Source organism: Amblyraja radiata, chromosome X, assembly GCF_010909765.2.
Source record: "Amblyraja radiata isolate CabotCenter1 chromosome X, sAmbRad1.1.pri, whole genome shotgun sequence".
Classification (NCBI taxonomy): domain Eukaryota; kingdom Metazoa; phylum Chordata; class Chondrichthyes; order Rajiformes; family Rajidae; genus Amblyraja; species Amblyraja radiata.
Window position 1 is genome coordinate 15,866,724 of NC_045999.1, and position 25,285 is coordinate 15,892,008.

The following is a 25,285-nucleotide window of genomic DNA, read 5'->3' on the forward strand; positions in this document are numbered from 1 at the left end:
AGTGGAGAAGTTGAGGCGGTTGACGTCGCGGCGGCAGTTCTGAATGAAGAGTTCCAGAGCCGGGACTTTATGAGGGGGGTTCCACGAGGAGTGGGTGCGTTGGAGACGGGAAAAGGGGTCATCATTAGGGGGCGAGGACTCTTTCCCATTGAAGTGCGCTGTGAGGCGGAGACGACTGTAGAAGCGCTCCAAGTCATGGTGGGCGCGGAACTCATTGAGATGGGGACGGAGGGGTACAAAGGTGAGACCTCTGTTGAGGACAGACCGTTGGGTGGGGGAGAGGGGGAGGTCGGGGGGGGTGGTGAACACCCGGCAGGGGTGGGAGTTGGGGCCAGAGGAAGGCAGGTGGGTAGACTGGGGACGGGGCGACGTGTGGGGGGGGGGGGGTTGTGGGTGTTGGAGGGGGGGGGGGGGGTCGGGGGGTGGGGGGGGGGAGAGGGCTGTAAGGGGGGGGGGGAAGAGCGGGTGTGACACGGTTGGGGGGGGGGGGGGGGGAGGGTCAGTGGAGCAGCCACTGAGGTTAGCACGGCTGGGCAGACGGGCGCTAGGACCCAGTGGAGTTAAGTCCAACAGAGTGGGAGTAAGCAGCGTGGAGGCTGCAGGCCCAGTGCAGAGTCCAGGCTCCAGGTAAGGCGACGGCTGTGGGTTGCTGGAGGGGGGTGGAGTGGCGCGGGTCACCGGACCCGATGGTCGGAGTCCAGTGGCGCGGGTCAACGGACCCGATGGTCGGAGTCGAGTGGCGCGGGTCACCGGACCGGATGGTCGGAGTCCAGTGGTGGTTGAGTCGGGGTCCGCGGGCGTTGCGTGGGTGGTCCCGGTGGGCGGATGGTCGGCAGGTCGGCGGCGAGATGAATCGGGTGCGTTGCGGCGGCCATGTTGAGAGTTCCCCGGTCCGGCGGCGTTGTCGGGTAGTTCGGGTCGGGCGGCGATGTCGGAGGAATCGGCGATGGGGAGGGAGTCCGAGTTACCGTAGAAGCTGCGAGGCTGGACGTCATCGGTAGGCAGGTGAGGGCCGGCGGCGGCATCGATGTGGAGGTCGGTGAAGGCGGCGTCCCGGTGAGTATGGAAGTCGCTCCTAGTGGCCAAGATGGCGTCGCGGGACTCGGGCAGGCGATGCGGGCCAGAGTTGGGGCCCGGAGTCTGCGGGCGGTCGAGTCGCGGAGTGTAGGCGTCGAGAGCGGCCTGGAGTCGGGATAATTTAAGGTCCTTGGTGGAATTAAGGTAGGCCAGGAATTTTTTATTAAAGAGGTGGATCTTCCGGCGGATGAAATACAGCTGGGGTCCGTTGCAGGTCTGGGTTAGTGAGGCCTGAAGTCCAGGGAGTGTCGATGTGAGGTCCTGTTGGTGCCGGCGCATCGCGACCAGGGTGGATCTCAGTGCCCGGTTGGAGAATTGCTGGGTATGCCGGTGGATAGCCAGTCGGTACCGATGGTCCGGTTGGGGTCCGAACTGGGAGGTAGGGAACTGGAGCTGGAAGCCGTGGGGTATGAGATGATGAGGCAGGCAGGCCCCGAGGAAGCAAATGTGGCTGTGGTATCGAGTCTGGGTAAGGATGTGGTCGTACAGTTGGAGGGCTGGGGGGATCACAGAAGGTGTGCAGTTAGAGAGGAGGTTGTGAAACTGTCTCCGGAGTGAGGAGGAGAACTTCTTCAAAGTAGGCATACCTTGAGGAGATATCGCAGTGGAGTAGACAAAGTCAGCGGGTGCAGCAGCATCTATGGAGCGAAGGAAATAGGCGACGTTTCGGGCCGAAACCCTTCTTCAGACTGATGGGGGGTGGGGAAAGAAAGAAGGAAAAGGGGAGGAGGAGGAGGAGCCCGAGGGCGGGCGGATGGGAGGGTGGGATGACACAGCTAGAGGGTTAAGGAAGGGTAGGAGACAGCACGGGCTAGCCAAATTGGGAGAATTCAATGTTAATGCCATAAGGACGCAAGGTCCCCAGACGGAATATGAGGTGCTGTTCCTCCAATTTCCGCTGTTGCTCACTCTGGCAATGGAGGAGACCCAGGACAGAGAGGTCGGATTGGGAATGGGAGGGGGAGTTGAAGTGCTGAGCCACCGGGAGGTCAGGTAGGTTATTGCGGACTGAGCGGAGGTGTTCGGCGAAACGATCGCCCAACCTACGCTTTGTCTCACCGATGTAAATCAGCTGACATCTAGAGCAGCGGATGCAGTAGATGAGGTTGGTGGAGATACAGGTGAACCTTTGTCGCACCTGGAACGACTGCTTGGGACCTTGAATGGAGTCGAGGGGGGAGGTGAAGGGACAGGTGTTGCATTTCTTGCGGTTGCAACGGAAAGTGCCCGGGGAAGGGGTGGTGCGGGAGGGAAGGGAAGAATTGACGAGGGAGTTGCGGAGGGAGCGGTCTTTGCGGAAGGCAGATATGGGGGAGATGGGAAGATGTGGCGAGTGGTGGGGTCACGTTGGAGGTGGCGGAAATGGCGGAGGATTATGTGTTGTATTTGCCGGCTGGTGGGGTGAAAGGTGAGGACCAGAGGGACTCTGCCCTTGTTGCGTGTGCGTGGATGGGGAGAGAGAGCAGTGTTACGGGGTATGGATGAGACCCTGGTGTGAGCCTCATCTATGGTGGCGGAGGGGAATCCCCGTTCCCTGAAGAACGAGGACATTTCCGATGCCCTGGTATGAAATGTCTCATCCTGGGAACAGATGCGGCGTAGGCGGAGGAATTGGGAGTAGGGGATGGAGTCTTTACAGGGGGAAGGGTGGGAAGACGTGTAGTCCAGATAGCCATGTGAGTCAGTGGGTTTGTAATGTATGTCGGTCAGGAGTCTGTCCCCTGCGATGGAGATGTTGAGGTCAAGGAATGGTAGGGAAGTGTCGGAAATCGTCCAGCTGTATTGGAGTGCCGGATGGAAGTTGGTGGTGAAGTGGATGAAGTCAGTCAGTTGTGTGTGGGTGCAGGAGGTGGCACCAAAGCAGTCGTCAATGTAACGGAGGTAGATGCCGGGGATGGGGCCCTGGTACGTCTCGAACAAGGATTGTTCAACGTACCCGACAAAGAGGCAGGCGTAGCTGGGGCCCATGCGTGTGCCCATAGCTACGCCTTGTGTTTGGAGGAAATGGGAGGAGTCAAATGTAAAGTTGTTGAGGGTGAGGACCAACTCCGCTAAGCGGAGGAGAATGTCAGTGGCTGGGTATAGGTTGCTCCTCTGGTCGAGGAAGAACCGGAGGGCTCTGAGGCCATCCTGATGGTGGATGGAGGTGTAGAGTGACCGGACATCCATGGTGAAGATGAGGGGGTGAGGGCCCAGAGAGTGGAATGCGTGGAGGCGGCGGAGAGTGTCTGAGGTGTCTAGAACATAGGTGGGGAGGGATTTGACCAAGGGGGATAGGATGGAGTCAAGGTATGTGGAGATGAGTTCGGTGGGGCACGAACACGCAGAGACAATGGGTCTGCCGGGAGAGCCGGGTTTGTGGATTTTGGGGAGAAGGTAAAAACGGGCCGTGCGGGGCTGGGGAACGATGAGGTTGGAGGCTTGGTCAGGTAGGTCGTGGGAATTGATGAAGTCGGTGATGGTGCTAGAAATGGTGGCCTGGTGCTCGTCAGTGGGGTCATGTACAGGTCATTATGATCGTTTCATGAAGTTACCCACTGAAGTAATATCGGAACTACAATGGTGGGCAAAAAACGTTTGACATAGTTTCAGCCTATTATCATCACTAACACTACGTCAGTTATCCAAACAGATGCCACTGCTCAAGGCTGGGGAGCAACTAACTCTATATCCAGCACAAGTAGTAGATGGACTAAACCAGAATCATCCTTACCACTTACACTGGGCATTAATTATCTAGAGATGTTGGGTGACTTTTATGGTTTAAAAGCATATGCATAAATATGCATCACTTGCATGTACGGTTATAAATAGATAATACTACGGTGGTGGCCTACATTAACCATATGTGCGACATAACAGTACCCGACTGGCCTACACAGCCATGGTTCCCAATACTCCATGACATGGTTGTTGAAACTCCGATGGTATTCCCCAGTGACCCAGAGTTCTTAACACCCAGTGTCGGGCACAAGCCACCCGTGCCATGAAAAAAGCAAACTCCTGGGTTGCAGATTCTGCACAAACCACTTCTGGGACTGGGATTATCATAACAAACCGTCGACACCATGTCAGCATCCCTCCGAACATCCACTAAAAAACAGCACTTGTCCAGCATCAAAAAATGGGAGAAGTACTGCTTGGATACAGGGACCACCTACTCAACCGCTACAGTTACCAACGTACTGGAATTCCTGGCGAACCTTCACCACGATGAAGGACTCAGCTACAGAGCCATCAACACAGCTAGAATTGCCCTGCCTGTCTATTTAAAAACTGATCCAGGACAACAGGCCATGGGGTCCCACCAGCTGGTGGTCAAACTAATGAAGGGTATTTACAACTCTAACCCCCTAGACCAAGGTACACCCATAAATTGGATGTCAGTGTGGTCCTGACATACCTCAGGGGAAGGCCACCAGCCAGATCCCTCAACCTGGAACCATCTATGCTCAAAACACTCATGTTGATGGCATTTGTATCTGCACAGAGGGTCCAGTCATTACACCTATTGCGACTGGGCACCATGCTCACAGCTCCAGACCAGATCTCTGTCATTATCCATGGAATGATCAAACAGAGCAGACCAGGAACACCTAATCCAGTCGTGGAATACCCGGCTTACCCTCCAGAAACACGGTTATGTGCCACGACCGTACTATCCTACATAGACACAACCAAAATATTCGAGGGAGATGAAAAGCCTTGTGGGTCAGTCATAAAAAAACCTTATGGTCTAGTGACGAGCCAAACCATTTCGAGATGGCTCAAGGAGGTGCTAAATGCTGCTGGGATAAAAACTAACATGTACAAATTTCATTCCACCAGGGCAGCATCCACGTCGACGGCTAAAAGAATGGACGTGCCTCTAGACCACATCCTGGCTACAGCAGGATGGTGGGGGGAAAGACCGTTCAGACATTTTATAATAAGCCGTTGGCAAAACCTGTTTAATTTGCAGGAAAGATTTTACAGACTGCAAATATTTAATTTTAGCCCAGGGCAGCAATTTAATTTCTTTGTTGTTATTGTTAAAAAATACCATTGTGTTTTTCTACAAACAGATTCATTGGTTGGTTACGATAACACACTTCCTCCCTCAAAGACTTCGGCAGTGATGTAGTAATAACTGTTACACGGTTTGAAATCACAGAGCTTTGAAATCTTCACGGCATCACTCACGTGACTCCGAAGTAAAATAGTAAGATTAAACGAGAACTTACCAGTTTGAAGTTTGATCAGTATTTTATGACGAGTTACGATGAAGGATTACGTGCCCTCCGCTCCCACCCTCAATAATATGGGTCAAATTCATAAACTGATGTCTCCTTGTCTTTACTATGTTTACTTCAATAACTGTGTCTATCTGTGATTCCACACCGCAGCTTTGAAGTATGACGCGCATGCGTGCTGAGCGGGTTCTTCACGTAATCCCTTATCGTAACTCCTCATAAAATACAGATCAAACTTCAAACTGGTAAATTCTCGTTTAATCTTACTATTATTAAGGATGTGGACACGTTAGAGGCAGGATACATGTTCCCGATGTAGGGAAAATCCAGAACTAGGGGCCACAGTTTAATAATAAGATGTAAGACATTTAGAACGGAAATGAGGAAAAACTGTTTCACACAGAGAGTTGTGAGTGTGGAATTCTCTGCCTCAGTGGAGGCCGGTTCTCTGGATACTTCCCTGGAAGAGCTAGAAAGTGCTCTTAAAAATAGCGGAGTCAGGGGATATGGTGAGAAGGCAGGAACGGGGTACTGATTGGGGATGATCAGCCATGATCACATTGAATGACGGTGCTGACTCGTGGTCGATTTGCCTACTCCTGCGCATATTGTCTACCGGACTAAGGGAGAACCTTTGGGTCCCACGTTCACACTGGTCGGCTGGTCCCCCAACGCAATATTCCACCTCTCCAACAATTCCAATATTGGTGCCCAGTCGGGGGGGGGGGGGGCTTACTGGAGCGCTAGTATGGGTGTTGTGGGCCGAAGGGACTGGTTTCCATTGTGTTCAGAATGGATTCTTAGGCTGGCAGCTCAGTCACTCTGGCCTGGCAGCTCAGGCACTCAGGCCTCGCGGGCTGCTACCTCAGTCACTCAAGCCTGGCGGGCTGGCAGCTCAGTCACTCAGGCCTGGCGTGCAGGCCGTTCAGTCACTGAGGCCTGGTGGGCTGGCAGCTCAGTCACTCAGGGTTGGTGGGCGGGCAGCTCAGTCACTCAGGCCTGGGGGGCTGGCAGCTCAGAAACTCAGGCCTGGTGGGCTGCCTGCTCAGTCACTTAGGCCTTGTGGGCTGGCAGCTCAGCCACTCAGGGCAGGTGGGCTGGCAGCTCCGGAACTGCCAGAAATTATACACAAAACAGGTGAGAGTGTGAGAGAGAAGGGAGAGAGGGTGGAGAATCAATTTGAGACATTTTGAATCTTTTTCTACAGATCACAGCAATGAAGGAGGAAAGTCTATACTGGCGTGGATGTCACAGGGAACCAATGAAGGGAGGGAGAACAATACTGGGGTGAAGTTTAATACTTACTGATTGACCGAAGGGGCTGGAAAAAAATGTGAGTGAAATCTCAGTGAAAGGAAATTTATCTGAACTTTTCCTGGCCTGGCACGGGCCTTGTGGGCCAAAACGATCGTTCTGTGCTAATGCGGGCATTCTGGGCAAAATTGACTGGTTTCTAGGCTACTAGGGGCCTTAGGGGCGAAATGAGTGGTTTCAGGTAGGCCAAAGGTGGGCTGCCTGTTGACTCACTCACTCACTCAATCACGGCTGGCGGACTGACATTTGACTCACGGCTGGTGGGCTGGCAGTTAACTCACGGCTGGTGGGCTGGCAGTTGACTCACGGCTGGTGGGCTCACACACACACACACCCTCCATCACACACAGACCCTCTATCACACACACACACCCACACCTTCCATCACACACACTCACACCCTCCATCTCTCTCTCACACACACACACACACACACAATCCATCACACACACACGCTCACAGCCACACACACAGATACACTTTATCACACACACACACCGTCACACACACAGGCACACACACACACACAGCCACACACACACAGCCACCCTCCATCTCACACACACACTCGCACGCACACAATCCATCACACATTCACAGCCACACAAAGACACCCTGCATCTCACAGACACACTCACAGCCACCCTCCATCTCACAGCCACACACACATTGACTCGCATACACTCACTCACTCACACACACAACATATATATGACAGTAAAACTCTCCTGAATCTACTCACGTGGCTGAGCGCGGCCTCTCCACTGAGCGGTAAAGTACAATCCATTGCATTTCATGTCAGGCCAAGCCCTGTGCAGAGCCAACAGTACAATCCATTGCAATTCAAGTCAAGCCAAGCACAGTGCAGGGCGAACAGTGCAATCCATTGCATTGCATTTCAAGTCAAGCCAAGCACAGTGCAGGGCCAACAGGACAATCCATTCCATTTCAAGTCGTCAAACACAGATCAGGACCAACAGTACAATCCATTGCATTTCATGTCACGCCAAGCACAGTGCAGGGCCAATAGTACAATCCATTCCATTGAAGTCAGGCCATGCACAGTGCATGGCCAACAGTGCAATCCATTGCATTTCAAGTCGTCAAACACAGATCAGGACCAACAGTACAATCCATTACTTTCAAGTCAAGCCAAGCGCAGTGCAGGGCCAACAATACAATCCATTCCATATCAAGTCAAGCAAAGGACAGTGCAGGTCCAACAATACAATCAATTTTATTTCAAGTCAAACACAGTGCAGGGCCAATAATTCAATCAATTTCAAGTCAAGCACAGGGCTTACAATTCAGTTCACTCACGGGGCAGGCACAGGTCAATTCATTCACGAGGCATACACAGTTCAATACACTCACGGGGCAAGCAAAGTTCAATTCACTCACGGGGCAGGCACATTTCTGTTCACTTCACACACGGCGTAGAATCACAGTTCTGGACTCCTCTTACTCATGGTCTTCCAGTGCGACTGACTCAAGACCGGCCTCCGGGGCTTTTTTCCTCCTGTGCCGGCGGAAGTGCCGTGACCTTCATCAGGGTGACTGACAGGCGAGAAGACCAATCATCTGATCTCACAATTTTTTAACCAATCATAAGTTTTAATTATTTCACCGATCGGAAAAAAACCTTGGGGCGGTTGGAGGAGAGGGGGGCGATGAGTAAGATAGCGAAAGAATCATAGCAATATAGGGTAGCGTTTTTTTCTAAAATGTATTTACAACGTAGACAGGAAGTGGTCAAGATGAGACTTTTAGTAATAGTATAGATTGTCTATTGTCTATATAAATTTGCCCAGTTCTCTTTACCATTCTCTCTTGTTTATGCGCAAAACTGTTTATCGTAATTATTTTATTAATTGATGTACGGACGTCTAAACGTATGCGTGATGTCTAACGTTATTCGGACGTATTGAGAATGTGCGGGCGTCGGTAAGGAACGGCCGCACATTAATATGCCTGGAATATTGTGACCAAGAGATTTGTTGGAGCTGTGAATTCATGGCGGAATCCTAAATTCCACAAATTCTTATTATGACTGAATGAAATACGCCATAATTCGGCTTGGGTAACCATTAGGAACAATGTAAGCCTCCAAACGCAAGACAAAAACATAAACAAAAACAAGAATATTTTAGTGGATATTTCCACTAAATTAGGTTTACATATTTCCAAATGTCCATCTGTTTTTTAACGACAGATATGTTGCAGATTTTATCGCGAGCCACGTCCGTGTTTAGCTCCCAAAATCATGTTAAAGGGCAGATTTAAAAATGTGGTAAACAACACAAAACCATGAATAGGTAGTCGGAATTTGCGGAATGAATTGAGAGTAATCACAAATTATTCCTTGACTCTGATGAAAATCTACCTTGCAGATTCCACAATGCTCTACGATTGCTATTCTTTGGATGTATTTTAGAATAATATAGTACTCTCTTCCACATGGCTGAATGACTGCAATCGTAGTCACATCTTTCCCCGCGTTACTATTTATAGTCTGCAAGGAAAGCACGGGGGTGGTAGGATTCAAATGAATATATTCACTAGTTGTATTGTAAATGAACCGAAACTTATTTGCCATGATAATTTAATTCTTACTTGTTATCGTCATAAACTCATAAAGACACAGTTATTCAGTACGGAAACAGATCTTTCCGCCGAATTCATCCAGGTCGCAATTGACCTACTTGCTTACAGCTATCCCATGTCCATTCAAAACGTTTCCATACACTATCCGTTTAAAATATATTTTAATGACGGTCACTGTTCACGATCTGGACAGTTTTATGAAATTGGATTGTAGTTTCTTAGTATCTGAATATGCTTCCAACGCATTCATACCTGCAGATTCCTGAACATTTGGTTTGACGTAAGGGCGCGAAAATGATCAAGAAGTGCACCTCTATAAATATTGTTCAAAGGAACACGCCAGTAATATTTGAAAATCAAAACTCAAATATATTTACATATTAATTCACATCAAAGTATTGGGGCACGTTCTATCAAAATAGGCGCTTACAGTGACGGATAACAATTCGATCCCTTCTCAGAGGGATCACGTGAGTTAATGACTCCAGTCGTTTTGCAGTGCCATTTAAACCCTAGAGGTTTCTCTGAAACATAAATAAAATTTCCAATTGTAAGGAAGGGATCTGCACATCTGATCGACTCATCAAAGAGCCGCTCCAATTCGATAATGGGATTGACCATACACTTACTTATAGAACGTATTTACTAGCATGCTCTTGTGATTATTGGCAATCCTGGTAAGTCAAGTTTGCGATCGTGCAATGGATATATTTATTTGTTTTTTTTACTGTTTTGATTTAGATAACACAACACTAAAATGTTTTTTAAAAAGGGTTTGGTCACATAGCAGAATGACGGTGCCTCAGAGGCAATATGAACTCTCTACTCATGTTGAAATGTCCCTTCCTCCTTCCTTTCAACAAGTATAATGATCTGTTTTGTCGTTGACAGTGCGGACAGGGTACATGAGCAGGAGGGCCCTCCGTCCTCCGACAGTGTGCGCCTGCACCTTGGCCATATCCTAAACAACTGGATGGATGATTGAAATCCAACATATTGCTAATAATTCTATCGTTCATATTTTATTTCTCTTACAACCGAGCCTAACGTCACACACGTCCACACGAAAGCCCCACTGCGGTTTTGCTGCAATCTGTTGCATATTGTGTCTGACCACTTGGTTCCCTTTGTACCATGTTTCGATGCCCAACGATTACATTACCATCTGTTGACAACGCCAAATGTTGCTCACTGTCTTGCGCCATAGGCTTGATGTTGAAACGTAGAAACACATTTTGCCGCTTAAAGTTTCTATATTTACAATGTCGGATGAACGACAAAAATTTAGCCGAAGGAACATTCGCTCAAGTATTGCTCAAGTCTTCTCGAATTGCAATAAAAGTTATTACGTCTTCGTTCGTAAAGGGACTTATTCGTCCGTAAATGATCTTTATTCCTCGTGCAACATCGTCGAGGATATGTCGTAAGATATTTTTGCTAGGGTACATTTCAGGAGGCGTGTTTGAATAATTACTGATGCACGCGTTCGGTATCTTTATATGACTGCCTGAATTATTATGTATGATACTGATTTTACTTCCATTCCGACGAAATCGTTGCATTAATATCGTTTAACGATTGAATTTAAACCATTTGTTGAAAGGAAAGAGAAGTAGAAGATAGACTATGTAAAGAGGGTGGGGGACGTGGATGAGACAACATCTTGCTAGTGACTAGTGCATGCAGGTTATGAGTGGTGGATTGGTGGTTGTGCGTAACCTGTGGAACCTGATGGAAAATAAAAGTGTATTATGTTACTAAATATGAGAGGTGGGGAGGCCACATGGGAACCATATAGGGATTGCTAAGTGCTTTGTGCGGCTGATCTTGGCTCACCTCAAAGCCAGCCTCCCCCCTCCCCCCCCCCCCCACACTGGACCCCCATCAGTTTGCCTACCGGGCCAACAGGTCTACAGAGGACGCCATATCGGCGGCCCTACACTCTGCCCTGGCCCACCTGGACAACAACAACTCCTACATCAGGTTGCTGTTCATTGATTTCAGCTCTGCCTTTAACACTGTCATCCCCGCCAGCTTGATCACCAAACTCAGCGGACTTGGCATCTCCGCCTCCCTCTGCAACTGGACACTGGATTTCCTCACCAACAGACCACAGTCTGTCAGGGTCAACAACCTCACCTCCTCCACTATAACACTGAACACCGGCGTGCCACAGGGCTGTGTGCTCAGCCCTCTCCTCTACTCCCTCTTCACCCACGACTGCATCCCTAAGTACGGATCCAACGCCATCATTAAGTTTGCTGACGACACCACTGTGGTAGGACTGATCAGTGACAACGATGAGTCAGCCTACAGAGCGGAGGTCCAGCACGTGACAACCTGGTGTGCCAACAATAACCTCGTCCTCAACTCCAAGAAGACGAAGGAAATTATTGTTGACTTCAGGAAGGTCAGAGGAGGCAGTCATACCCCCATCCATATAAACGGGACTGAGGTGGAGCGCGTCTCCAACTACAAATTCCTCGGGGTACACATCTCGGAGGATTTGTCCTGGTCCCTCAACACCTCCAAGCTGATCAAAAAGGCACAGCAGCGCCTTTACTTCCTGAGGAGGCTCAAGAAAGCCCACCTGTCCCCCCAGATCCTGACCAACTTCTACCGCTGTACCATCGAGAGCATCCTGACCACCTGCTTCACGGTAAGGTACAGCAGCTGCACTGTTGCGGACAGGAAGGCACTACAACGGGTGGTGAAAACCGCGCAGCACATCATCGGTGCCCCGCTCCCTGCCATGGATGCCCACCACCGAAAACGGTGTCTGAGACGGGCAGGGAAGATCATTAAAGACCCCTCCCACCCCAACCATGGACTGTTTGCCCTCCTCCCATCAGGGAGGCGGTACAGGAGCCTCCGGTCTCGTACCAGTAGGATGAGGAACAGCTTCTACAATTATACCACCACATTGCTGAACTCGGAGTCCCGCCGATAGATTTATCCGGTCCCTCCGTCCCCATTGTTTAATTATTCTGTATTTTTGATTATTCTGTATCTTCTTTTTTTTTAAAATTTCTATATGCACTACTACTACGGACTGACGAAAAACTGCATTTCGTTATACCCATACTCAGTATTTGTGCAATGACATTAAATTTGAATTGAATTGAATTGAATTGAATTTGACTCGATTCGAAGCGTACTGGGTATTGTGCATAAGGATTGGTTTGCGAACACGTGGCATGGGAAGGGGCATGGGGAGCATGTTTCCGGAAATTGAAGAATTCAGAGTTCATACCGTCCGGCTGTAGAATGACATCTAGCATTGAATTGTCTAGCAGCCGGGTATTCCAGGATAACATGGCGGATTCCCTTTACCAGAGGGAATCGACAAAGCGGCCCCTTAGCCTGCATTTCGTCATTTCTTTCTTGTTTTTTTTTTTTTTTTAATTAAAAGCATATGTACCAATGATAATAAACGACAAACTGATTACAGGGTTATTACATAGCTTCAAGTTTTAAAGTTAAAAAAAAAAAATTGAGAAAGATAGATATAAGAGAGACTATAAGGGAAAAAAGCAAGACGGAAAGGAGATTACAAATATAAAGATTGTGGAGATAGATCCGGGAGATGTTGAGCATAGTCGTTCAACCCCAACTCCAACTAAACACAAGTTGTGACTTTAAATTTGTGTTAAACCAGTTTACTTCAAAAACAATTCAATAAATGGAGACCGTATTTTAGAAAATACTTCTTGTTTGTCAATTAATACAAATGTTTTTTTTCCAAATGCAAGGTCTCGGTCATTTCCGTTATCCACATTTTAATTGTGGGGGTTACTGTTTTTTTGTTTCCAAATTTAAGTATTCATTTTTCCGCAGTTATTAAACTGTAATCAATAAAGTCTCTCTGGCTTATCGTATGGTTTGTGGTGTATTCTGATAATCTTAATTTTATTAATTTCGGATCTGGGTCCAGTTGATTATCGATAACTTTAGATATAATTTTTTAAATGTCCGTCCAAAAAATCTGCATTTTTATACAAGTTACAAAAGTATGAGTATAGGCTTCTTGAAATTGACATTCATCACAAAGAGGGGAAGTACTTGGGAAGATCCGATTTAATGTTGTCTTCGAATAGTGTAATGTATGTAATATATATATATATATATATATATAGTAAACTTTCATCCGATGTGTCTTTCAATATGGGTTGAGCCAATTCATCCTCCCATGTTCGTCTATATGACTGATGACGGAATGTCAGTATCTAAAAGGGTATTATAAATATAAGATATTAGTTTATTTGTATTGGGATGTCGGTTCAGACATTCATCAAGGATTTGCATATGTAATTTTACAGTTTCCATGCTGTACTTGAGAAAAAGTAATTACTCGTATTTGCACCATCACCGTGAAAGCAGGAACGTTCATTCCTGGGCAAAATACATCAGGGCACGGGTAAACGCGGGGAGATGTTACCCAGATAGCGATTACACAATTGTTCGCTAGACCTAGATAGGCCTTAGCCTCGTATCATAGAAACATAGAAACATAGACATTAGGTGCAGCATTGGCCATTCGGCCCTTCGAGCCTGCACCGCCATTCAATATGATCATGGCTGGTCACCCAACTCAGTATCCCGTACCTGCCTTCTCTCCATACCCTCTGATCCCCTTAGCCACAAGGGCCACATCTAATTCCCTCTTAAATATAGCGAATGAACTGGCCTCGACTACCCTCTGTGGCAGAGAGTTCCAGAGATTCACCACTCTCTGTGTGAAAAAAAGTTCTTCTCATCTCGGTTTTAAAGGATTTCCCCCTTATCTTTAAGCTGTGACCCCTTGTCCTGGACTTCCCCAACATCGGGAGCAATCTTCCTGCATCTAGCCTGTCCAACCCCTTAAGAATTTTGTAAGTTTCTATAAGATCGCCTCTCAATCTCCTAAATTCTAGAGAGTATAAACCAAGTCTATCCAGTCTTTCTTCATAAGACAGTCCTGACATCCCAGGAATCAGTCTGGTGAACCTTCTCTGCACTCCCTCTATGGCAATAATGTCCTTCCTCAGATTTGGAGACCAAAACTGTACGCAATACTCCAGGTGTGGTCTCACCAAGACCCTGTACAACTGCAGTAGAACCTCCCTGCTCCTATACTCAAATCATTTTGCTATGCAAGCTAACATACCATTCGCTTTCTTCACTGCCTGCTGCACCTGCATGCCCACTTTCAATGACTGGTGTACCATGACACCCAGGTCTCGCTGCATCTCCCCTTTTCCTAGTCGGCCACCATTTAGATAATAGTCTGCTTTCCTGTTTTTGCCACCAAAATGGATAACCTCACATTTATCCATATTATACTGCATCTGCCAAACATTTGCCCACTCACCCAGCCTATCCAAGTCACCTTGCAGCCTCCTAGCATCCTCCTCACAGCTAACACTGCCCCCCAGCTTAGTGTCATCCGCAAACTTGGAGATATTGCCTTCAATTCCCTCATCCAGATCATTAATATACATTGTAAATAGCTGGGGTCCCAGCACTGAGCCTTGCGGTACCCCACTAGTCACTGCCTGCCATTGTGAAAAGGACCCGTTTACTCCTACTCTTTGCTTCCTGTTTGCCAGCGAGTTCTCTATCCACATCAATACTGAACCTCCAATGCCGTGTGCTTTAAGTTTGTATACTAATCTCTTATGTGGGACCTTGTCGAAAGCCTTCTGGAAGTCCAGATACACCACATCCACTGGTTCTCCCCTATCCACGCTACTAGTTACATCCTAGAAAAATTATATAAGATTCGTCAGACATGATTTACCTTTTGTAAATCCATGCTGACTTTGTCCAATGATTTCACCACTTTCCAAATGCGCTGCTTTCCCATCTTTAATAACTGACTCTAGCAGTTTCCCCACTACCGATGTTAGACTAACTGGTCTGTAATTCCACGTTTTCTCTCTCCCTCCCTTCTTAAAAAGTGGGGTTACGTTTGCTACCTGCCAATCCTCAGGAACTACTCCAGAATCTAAAGAGTTTTGAAAGATTATTACTAATGTATCCACTATTTCTGGAGCTACTTCCTTAAATACTCTGGGATGCAGCCAATCTGGCCCTGGGGATTTATCGGCCTTTAATCCATTCAAATTACCCAACACCACTCCCGGCTAACCTGGATTTCACTCAATTCCTCCAACTCCTTTGACCCGCGGCCCCGTGCTATTTCCGGCTGATTATTTATGTCTTCCTTAGTGAAGACGGAACCAAAGTAGTTATTCAATTGGTCCGCCATATCCTTGTTCCCCATGATCAACTCACCTGTTTCTGACTGCAAGGGACCTACATTTGTTTTAACTAATCTCTTTCTTTTCACATATCTATAAAAACTTTTGCAGTCAGTTTTTATGTTCCCTGCCAGTTTTATTTCAAAATCTATTTTTTCCTTTCCTAATTAAGCCCTTTGTCCTCCTCTGCTGGTCTCTGAATTTCTCCCAGTCCTCCGGTATGCTGCTTTTTCTGGCTAATTTGTACGCATCATCCTTCGCTTTGATACTATCCCTGATTTCCCTTGTTATCCACGGATGCACTACCTTCCCTGGTTTATTATTTTGCCAAACTGGGATGAACAATTTTTGTAGTTCATCCATGCAGTCTTTAAATGACTTCCATTGCATATCCACCGTCAACCCTTTTGGAATTAATTGCCAGTCAATCTTGGCCAATTCACGTCTCATACCCTCACAGTTACCTTTCTTTAAGTTCAGAACCATTGTTTCTGAATTAACAATGTCACTCTCCATCCTCATGTAGAACTCAACCATATTATGGTCACTCTTGCCCAAAGGGGCACGTACAACAAGACTGCTAACTAACCCTTCCTCATTACTCAATACCCAGTCTAAAATAGCCTGCTCTCTCGTTGGCTCCTCTACATGTTGATTTAGATAACTATCCCGCATACATTCCAAGAAATCCTCTTCCTCAGCACCCCTGCCAATTTGATTCACCCAATCTATATGTAGATTGAAGTCACCCATTATAACGGTTTTGCCTTTGTCGCACGCATTTCTAATTTCCTGTTTGATACCATCTCCAACTTCACTACTACTGTTAGGTGGCCTGTACACAACACCCACACAACACCCACCAGTATCACTTCTTGTGTTTGTTCAGTAAGGTATCACATGAGCAAAATTAAGCTGCGTTTATTTAAAAGCTTTGGATACGAAGGGAATCAAACACATTTTTTGTCGGAAGGTGTTGCGGCCTTCTGTGATCCTCTCCTTTGTTTTTTCCTACAGCAATAAACAACACAATGCAATGCCAAAATACAGGCAAGTTGAACAAACGGGACACTTTCAACGAATGTCCAACCGTTGCTTTCAGTCTGTACAGACATTAAACATCTCCATCTCCTTCACCTTCCCTGGGAACCAGATCCCTTCCGGGTCACCTTTATGGGTTTCCATAAAGAACTCTTCAACAGGACTGAATATAGACACAACATACTGGAGTAACTCACCGGGACAGGCAGCATCTCTGGAGAGTAGGAATGGGTGACTATTCGGGTCGAGACCCTTCTTCTTCAACAGGGCTGACTTGCTTTCAATGGGTGTGCGAACTACGTACCGACGTAATTTACTGAAGATCTCTGTTGCTCGGGTTGAGAATCAATCTAACAACCCGCTTGCGTGCATGGAATCTTGAGAAATATTTTTGCAATGGTGTATCGCTGGTGATGGATTTTCTCAGGGTACCTTTGACGGATAAATTGATGGGAGTTCGGTGTACTTGTGATGGGCTGTTGCCAGTATTATTTAGCTTCGTATATATTAGGATAAACTCTCACTTTGGGGTGGAAAAGGCAAGTTTTTACCAGTACCACGATGACAGGTATAGAAGGTTACTCGCCAAGTGCTGGTGAATGGGATTAGTGTAGATGGGTATTTGATTTGCCTGCAAAGAGAAGGTGGGCCGAAGGGTCTGTTTCTGTCTCCATAACTGCGTGACTGACTCCATTTCAGTGCGGGCGATCCACTTTAGCCAGCATCCGTGAAACACCGACGGAACTCAATTGGGTCGTTTAATTAATGAATATCGAAGATCGGCTTCCATTCAGATTTCCTCCGAAAAGTGTTCCGGATTTAAAGTTATCGGATCAAAATCTGCTAATACTATGCACAAACACAATCGAACCAAACTCCAGTACTATAGAGAACACGAACGGAAAGGTACAATGACAATTTATTTCAAGAGTGTCAGGGATGTAACGCTGAGGCTCTTCAGGCGCAGATAAGGCCATATTTGGAATATTGTGAGCAATTTTGAGCACCATATCGGAGGAAGGGCGTGCTGGCTCTGGATTGCGTCCAGGAGGCGTTGATAAAAGTGGTCGCAGCAATGAGTAGATTAACCTATGCTGAACGTTTATCGGCACTGGACCAGCACTCGCTTGAGTTTAGAGGAAGGAGGGGGGGGGGGGGGCCTTATTGAAACATACATAATAGTGAGTGGATGTGTAGATGATGTTTCCACTAGAGGTAGCGACGAAGTCGAGAGTACGAATTAAATGACGTTTTATTTGTAAGGAGATTTTCTTTAGTAAGATGGAGGTGAATCTGTGCTACAGAAGGTTGTGGAGGCCGTTATTGTATATATTTAAGGCAGAGACGGATAGATTCTTGATTAATACGGGTGTCAGATGTTATGGGAAGAAGGCAGGAGAATTAGTTTATGAGTGACAAATAGATTACATGATTGAATGGTTGAGCAGACTTTACGGGCCGAATGACCTATATAACCATATAACCATAATTCTGACCTAATTCTGCTCCTATCACTTATGATCGTATGATCTTACGATTTTAAGAAGAAAGAGGCAATCTTGATGCACGAGAGAGAAAGGTTGCTAATATCCCTGATTCTGCGGATCTGTAGCGATACAATATGTTAGAACTTTATTCGTGCCCGGAGGTAAATTGTTGTGCCAACAATCATAACATCTAACAAGCAACACGAAAACTTGAAATTAAAATTGAATTAAAAGTGAAAAGTAAAAAAAGACAATATACATGTCCATAGATTCCTGCACAGTCCTTGCATTTGTCTGCAAAAGTAGATCCGCAAATCCAGGACTATTTTCTCCATAACAACTGGAGAATCCTGGCATATTAAGAAATGCGTGTTTCTAATTAAAATGTTATCAATTGCTTCATTTCGTCGGAAAATATTACGCACTAACTTAATTAGTCCTAATTGGCATCTGGCCAATTTCGCCTGTTTAAAAGACTGCCACTAGTCCCAATCATTTTACCCTGCTAATGAGTGACTAGATTTCTCCCGAGTATAAACGGTGACAGCATTGACTGTAAAGGCTAGTATGAAACAGCCGGTAATAATTCAGGTAGAAAACATTTACTATCCGATCCTTGCCATCATCGGCATTCCTGGTAAGCCGCTTAATATCACCTGTTAATCTTTTCATTGTGTAGTTTTGTGTTGTTAAGTGGAAGTTGTTATTATGGTATATGGACACACCGATCTATATTGTAGTAAATGCCTACTATGGTCTGTGTGCTGAAGAAACGCAATAATGTCATTGTCCTAACAGGGACACATGACAATAAACTCACTTGAACTTGAACTTGAAGTGTATTCTTAATTGTCTGTTTGATTTAGTATTGGCAGTCAAATAATAATCGACATGTAACGAGCGAAAATAGCGTACAAAGTGTTTCTTTTAGATGTATAGCGTGGAAATATGCCCTCAGACCCACCGAGTACGCGCCGACAAACTATCACCGTAAGCGCGTTCTGTCCTACATATCAGGGATAATTTACAGAAGCCAATTTACCTACCAACCCGCAGGTCTTTGGAATGTGGGAAGAAACCGGAGAACTGGAAGGAAACCCATAGTCACAGGGAGAAGGACTAACCTCCTCACTGAGAGCACCTAAGTTCATGATTGAACCCGGGTGTCCGGAGCCGCGAGACGGCATCTCTGCCAACTGCGCTACCTTAGTCTAGAAACCAGTACGGCTACAATTTAAACCTCCCATTACAACTTCGTGATCCCCAAATGCGTCTCCAATGCGAAGTAACGACAGGCTGCAAAACAAAAAATCTGATAGAAACTTAATTTTCCAATAGCTCATTTTAAATTCCGCCTTACATTCATCGTGGGAAACACTGATTAGAGGGCACAGATTTAGAATGAGAGGGACAAAGCCTGATGAAATATCATTAGTTTGAAGAAGTGTCCGGACCCGAAACATCGTCTCTCAATTTCCCTCCGTATGAGATGCCTGCCTGTTGAGTCCATCCAGCATTTTGTACTTCGCTCTGTAGTCCGGTACTTCGACCTGCAGTCTCTCGTGTCTCCTAGAATAATTAGGCTCCCGGGTTTGTTCAGGTTTGAACAGCAGATGCCGGCTTCCACCGGTGAAAGGGAAAAAATGCTGGAACAACAGGTGCAGGGGCAGCATCCCTGGATAGAAGGAATGGATGACACTTCGGATCGAACCCATTCCTCAGGCTTGATCCGAGACATCACAGATTCCTTCTATCCAGGGATGCTGCCTGTCCCGCTGATTTGCTCCAGCGTTTTGTGTCTGTTCCAGGTCTGTTCACAAAGCTCTTCGAATAAGTGAACGGGCGGAGCACTTGGTAAGTCAGGGAATCTGCAGACAGAACCAATTCAGTGGGCGAGCGACAATCTCCGTGAATTAGACGTAGTTGCCGGATATTTTTTTAGCGGTTCGGCGGGAGATCTTTGGCAGTAAGAAAATAGAATGACTTCACCATTTCACGTTCCTCCGCAGCCTTCTAGAACTCCATGAATGTCCAATTCCGCCAATATTATCCCATTGACTCGATGGGAATAGACCAACAGCAAAAATCTGTAGCCTCCCTATGATCTGGTATTTTGTTGGTTCACATGCTTGATCCATGGTGTGTTATCATTAATGTTTTATTATTATTAATGTTTAGTGTTTTCGGAGTCATTCGAAACTGTCACTGTACGTCATGTAGTTACTTGTGGGTGGAGCACCAAGGGAAATTCCTTGTATGTGAATACTTGGCCAATATACTTACTTACTTACTTACTCTTCGGAAAAACGCATGACTGGAGACCTCCCATCTCAGCCTAAAACTCGCGCTCCATTTTACCGAGACTTGTTTAGACATAAGCACGAAAACAGGCCGTTGGGCCCACCGAGTCCGCGCCGACCAGTGATCCCACCGTACACAAGCGCTATCCTACCCAACTAGGGACACATTGCAATCTTTACTGAAGCCAAATTAACTTGCAAATCGCATGTCTTTGGAGTGTGGGAGGAGACCGGAGCTCCCGCATAAAACTCACGCAGGTCACGGGGAGAAAGTACAAACTCCATACAGGCAGAACCGGTTGTCAGCATATAACCCGGCTCCTTGGCGCTGTAAGGCAGAAACTCTACAGATCTGCCGTCGTAATTAAATTTCGGGCATCTTGAAATACACCAGTGACAAGGTTAGGATTATTCATGGATGGCAAAGCATATTTCCGCAGACACTTCGATATTTCATTATGGATGGATTATACTTGAATAGTAATGGTTTTATATAGGATGAATATGCAGTTCATTTTACCATGGTATGTAAATGCAAAAAAACAGAAGACATCGCTTTAAGGTGAGAGGGGAATGATATAATAAGAATCTAAATGGATTTTTTTTCACTTAGGATCGTACGAGCTGCCAGAGGAGGTTGTTGAGGGAGGTACAATAACAACATTTAAAATACATTTGAACAGGTACATGGATAAGAAATGAATAGACTGGCATAGGTCAAACACAGGCAAGTGGGAATAGCTCACATGGAGTACCTTGGTTGGCATAGACGAGTGAGGCCGATGGGCTTGTTTCGTTGTCGCGGTTCATGTAGACGGCGACGTGAACCCAGCAATATATTGTTTTTTTTAATCAGAATCACTGGTTCGTAATTACTCCCTGACATTTGACCCGGAGCACATTTTAACTGCATTTTATCTAAAAAGCGAGTTTGCCTCTGGAGTGACAGAATGATTATACCACAAGGCGCGGTGTTGGAGAGTGGTTACCAAAGGTCGCCTTTCTTGGCGCTCCACATTCCGCCCTGGTCCATGCCATAAGAATCACAATACAAAATATGCTACAGACCTGATTAGATTGTAAAACAGAGTCAGGGGTAGGGGAACGAGAGATGTAGACGGTATTTAAGACAAATGTATGGAAGATTTGCGGGAAACAACGATAATGAAGAGGCTCAGAAAAACTATACGTGCCTTTAGAAGCAAGGAGCGGAGGAATATCTTTAGTCAGGGGGTGGTGAATCTGTGGAACTCATTGCCACCGTCGGCTCTGCAGGCCAAGACAATTGATATTTCTTTTAAGGCAGAGATTTACAGATTTACGTGTATTCGGGATTATGGGCCGAAAGCAGGGGAATTGGGTTGAATGAGCTTGAGCTCTTATGGCCAGCGCAATCAAGGAATATGGGGAGAAGGCAGGAATGGATTACTAATTTTGGACAATCAGCCAGAATCACATTGAATGGCGGTGCTGACTCGAAGGGCCAAATGGCCTACTCCAGCACTTATGTTCTATGTTTCCATGAGAGAGAAAGATAGATCCGCCGTGATTCATTGGCGCAGTAGATTGAATGGATCGATGACCGGATTCTGATCCAAGAAGGTATGAACAGAATAGAGGACTACAGGTGAAGTGTAAGGCCAGTGAGAGGGACATAGGTGGGGTGAGAGGGGACCGTAGTTGGAAAGAGGGGCGGGATAGTGGGCGAATTGAATGATAAATGGGTGGGCTCGTGGTTGTAGCGGAGAACAAGAGACAGAGAGAGAGAGGGGGGAATGGGGGATATTACTTAAAATGCAGTGATCAATGTTCATACCGATCGGTTATACGTTATCTGTTGGATCGTATGGCAAAGCGATATTTGGTCGAAATGGAATCTGAAAACCCAGTCATGCGGTTTATGTAGTCGGCGACGTGAACTTACCAATATATTGCTTTTATCAGAATCACTGGCATATCGAACGGACGAGGGAACGAAGTAGGTTTGAAAGCCAAAAAATCTTCACCTTTTCGCAAAATCTTTCAGATTAGGTAGGATTGCTGCTTTACAGGGCAAGGGACCAGGGTTCCATCCTGACCGCTCTGTCTGTACGGATTTCCCGTGTGATCGCATGTCTTTTCTCCGGGTGCTCTGGTTTCCTCTCGGAACCCAAACACGTGCAGGTCTGTAGGTTAATTGGCTTCTGTAAATTGGCTCTAGTGTGTCGGTTAGAACTACTGTGAACCGGTGATCGCTGGACGGCGAGGACTCGGTGGGCCGAACGTCCCGTTCCCAAGCTGCATCTCTAAACTAAGCTTCCTGCAAGACCAATAACGGGTAATAAAGTCATTTTAATTTCGTCTTTTCTACAGCTAACGTGGTGGCAATCGTCATTCTCGCCCGAGGAAAGTGCGGTCTCTCCAAATGTATCACCCTTTACCTGGTATATATGGCCGTGGGTGATTTAATGGTTCTGATCTTCGAGGTAATTCTCTACGAGATTAAAGATGGCTATTTCCCCAATTCATTTCTGAATTTAACTCCTGTTTGTAGCGTCAACTTGACCATGCTTTTTATGTCCATTGATTGCTCTGTCTGGCTAACGGTAACTTTCACCTTCGATCGATTTGTTGCTATTTGTTGTCCAAAGTTACGAGTAAGGTATTGCACTGAGAAAACCGCGAGTTTGGTGATAGCAGTGGTGTGTTCCCTGAGTGTTATTGAAAATATCCCAATGTATTTTGTCTACGCACCACGAGAAATCATTAACAACGTGGCTTGGTCATGTGGCGTAACCCCAGACTTCTACACCTCACCGTTACTGGTAGCATTTTGGTCGTTCGAAACTATTTTAACCCCATTTATACCATTCCTACTGATCATGCTCCTCAACGCCCTGACAATCAGACACATTATACACGCTAACAGAGTGAGGAGCGGTCTCCGAGCGAACAAGAAGGAGGAGAGCGGCGCAGATCACGAGGTGGATAATAGAAGGAAGTCCATCATTCTATTGCTGGCCGTATCCGGCAGCTTCGTCCTACTGTGGATGGTAATATTCGTGTGCTTCATCAGTGTACGATTTATAGACGTGCAGCTTTTAGCAACAGATTACGACGACCCATTTACCGTGGCAGAACAGTCCGGATACATGCTGAGGTGTCTGAGTGCTTGCACCAACACGTTTATTTACGCCGTGTCACAGACGAAATTCAGGGAAGAATTAAAAACCCTGTTTAGGGTTCCTTGCGGGTTCTTGTCTAATTCAATAAAGCACTTTTAATTTATCAGTGAAACCACAATTCATTTCAAAGTGACGTTGTATTCGTGTTATTTTATTATATCCTACTTTCCCATCCTCCTTCCTTTTCACCAGCTGGTCAAGGTCTTACTGTAATTCATGATCCCATTTCTAATGTGTGGGTTAACACGTCGTTTAACATAATTGTGTATATGTATAGGGAGCTGATAGTTGAATATTGTATTCAGCATCGTTGCCAATAATGTGTCCTCCTGATCTGTTCGACATTTAAAGCCGATTTAATGGAAATACGCTGTTACACTGTGCATGTAAGCACCCTTCCCTCCAAAAATCTGCCACCCCCTTTTAGCCCATCTACACTAATCTTAGTTTCCCACTTTGGTGGTTCATACAATTAACCGGTGATAGGGTCGTAAAGTCATACATTTGTGTATGCCTTTACGACACTATCATTTCTGTCGTCCATGGAAATCCCACAAAGATTACTTTCATGAGAGGGGAACTAATTAACATCAGACATTCGGTTCTTCCAAACATTGTTCCGAATTTCTCTGAATCGCTGTATTATTTAGACATTCTTGTCAGCGGATGTGTCCAAGGCCTTGAGACGTAGGAGGCTCTCCTTCTTTGTCTTTGGTGGATCTTTCTTTTTTCCTTGAAGATGCAGCTCATACTCTCATGGTGGAAGCATGCATTTTTATAATAATTTTATATATCAGAACAACAGGTGATTCTATGTCAAACTAGCTATATCCTTTGGTAACATGATGGCGTAGTTTGCGGAGTCAAATAGTCATACAATGTGGAAACAGTCCCTTCGGCCCAACTGTCTACAACCCGCCAACATGTCCCAGCTATATTATTCCCAGGGCGGAATTAGATGAAGAGAGGCCTTAAGCTATTTCACTTGTGAGCCCCCCCCCCCCCCCCTCCCAATACCCCCACCCCACGACTAGAGGACCATGACTACCCGACAGTGACAGTTTGACACTTTTAGATCCTACTGTATGTTGTCATTAAACAGTTGGCTTTAAAATACATATTGTATTCACTGCGGAGCAGGCGATACCTTACCTGGATCGCTGTTTGAAGCTCTGGAGTGTTGGGCCTGCTGCTTCAACATCATGGAGCTGTGGTTTGCGGAGCTCCCAGCCTCGGGCCGCGCTGATTTCAACATCGTGGAGCCCTGGGATCCCTTTGCCGAGGGCTGCCAGCGTGAATCTCCACCCAGCTAAGCCTGTGGACTTCGGGTGGCGAGGTCTCCGGTAGGATGTGGCCGATTCGGAAGTCCAAGCCGCTGAAAATGTTCTCCCGTTCCGACGTCGGATGGTGACCCCAAATTTCATTGTACCAATTGGTGCATGTGACAATAAGTGTCACTTGAATTGAATGTGGAATATTAAGAAATAAATAAATTACAAATACACTAAGAGCAAAAATGTTTTTTTCTCGCCTTGTTTATAGCAAAATCATCCAGAAGTTCACCAAGGAGATGTCAGGCAAGCTGATTCAGTGTGATGCTTATAGTATGTGGGAGGTCAAGGACACTGCTGATGCCTCTGGCTGCTACAAATATGTTAAATGCATCCAGGTGCAACTCCTGGAGGACCGTGTTGAGAAATTGGAGAAGCAAGTGGATGACCTCAGGTTCGTCCGAGAAACTGAGTCGTTCCTCGACAAATGCTACATTAAGATTGTTTCACCTAAGGTACTGGAAGAGAGAAGGTGGGTGACGGTTAGAAAGGG

General features: G+C 46.3%; 1 protein-coding gene across 1 annotated transcript in view; it reads left to right on the forward strand.

Annotated features, from left to right (window-relative positions):
• Positions 1-23,560, forward strand: part of LOC116968193 (probable G-protein coupled receptor 139) — a 72,157-nt gene extending 48,597 nt beyond the window's left edge. The window contains exon 2 of the mRNA XM_033014836.1: positions 22,650-23,560. Coding sequence (XP_032870727.1) covers positions 22,650-23,560 — 911 coding nt within the window. The remainder of the gene's footprint in view (positions 1-22,649) is intronic.
• The last annotated feature ends 1,725 nt before the right edge of the window (positions 23,561-25,285 follow it).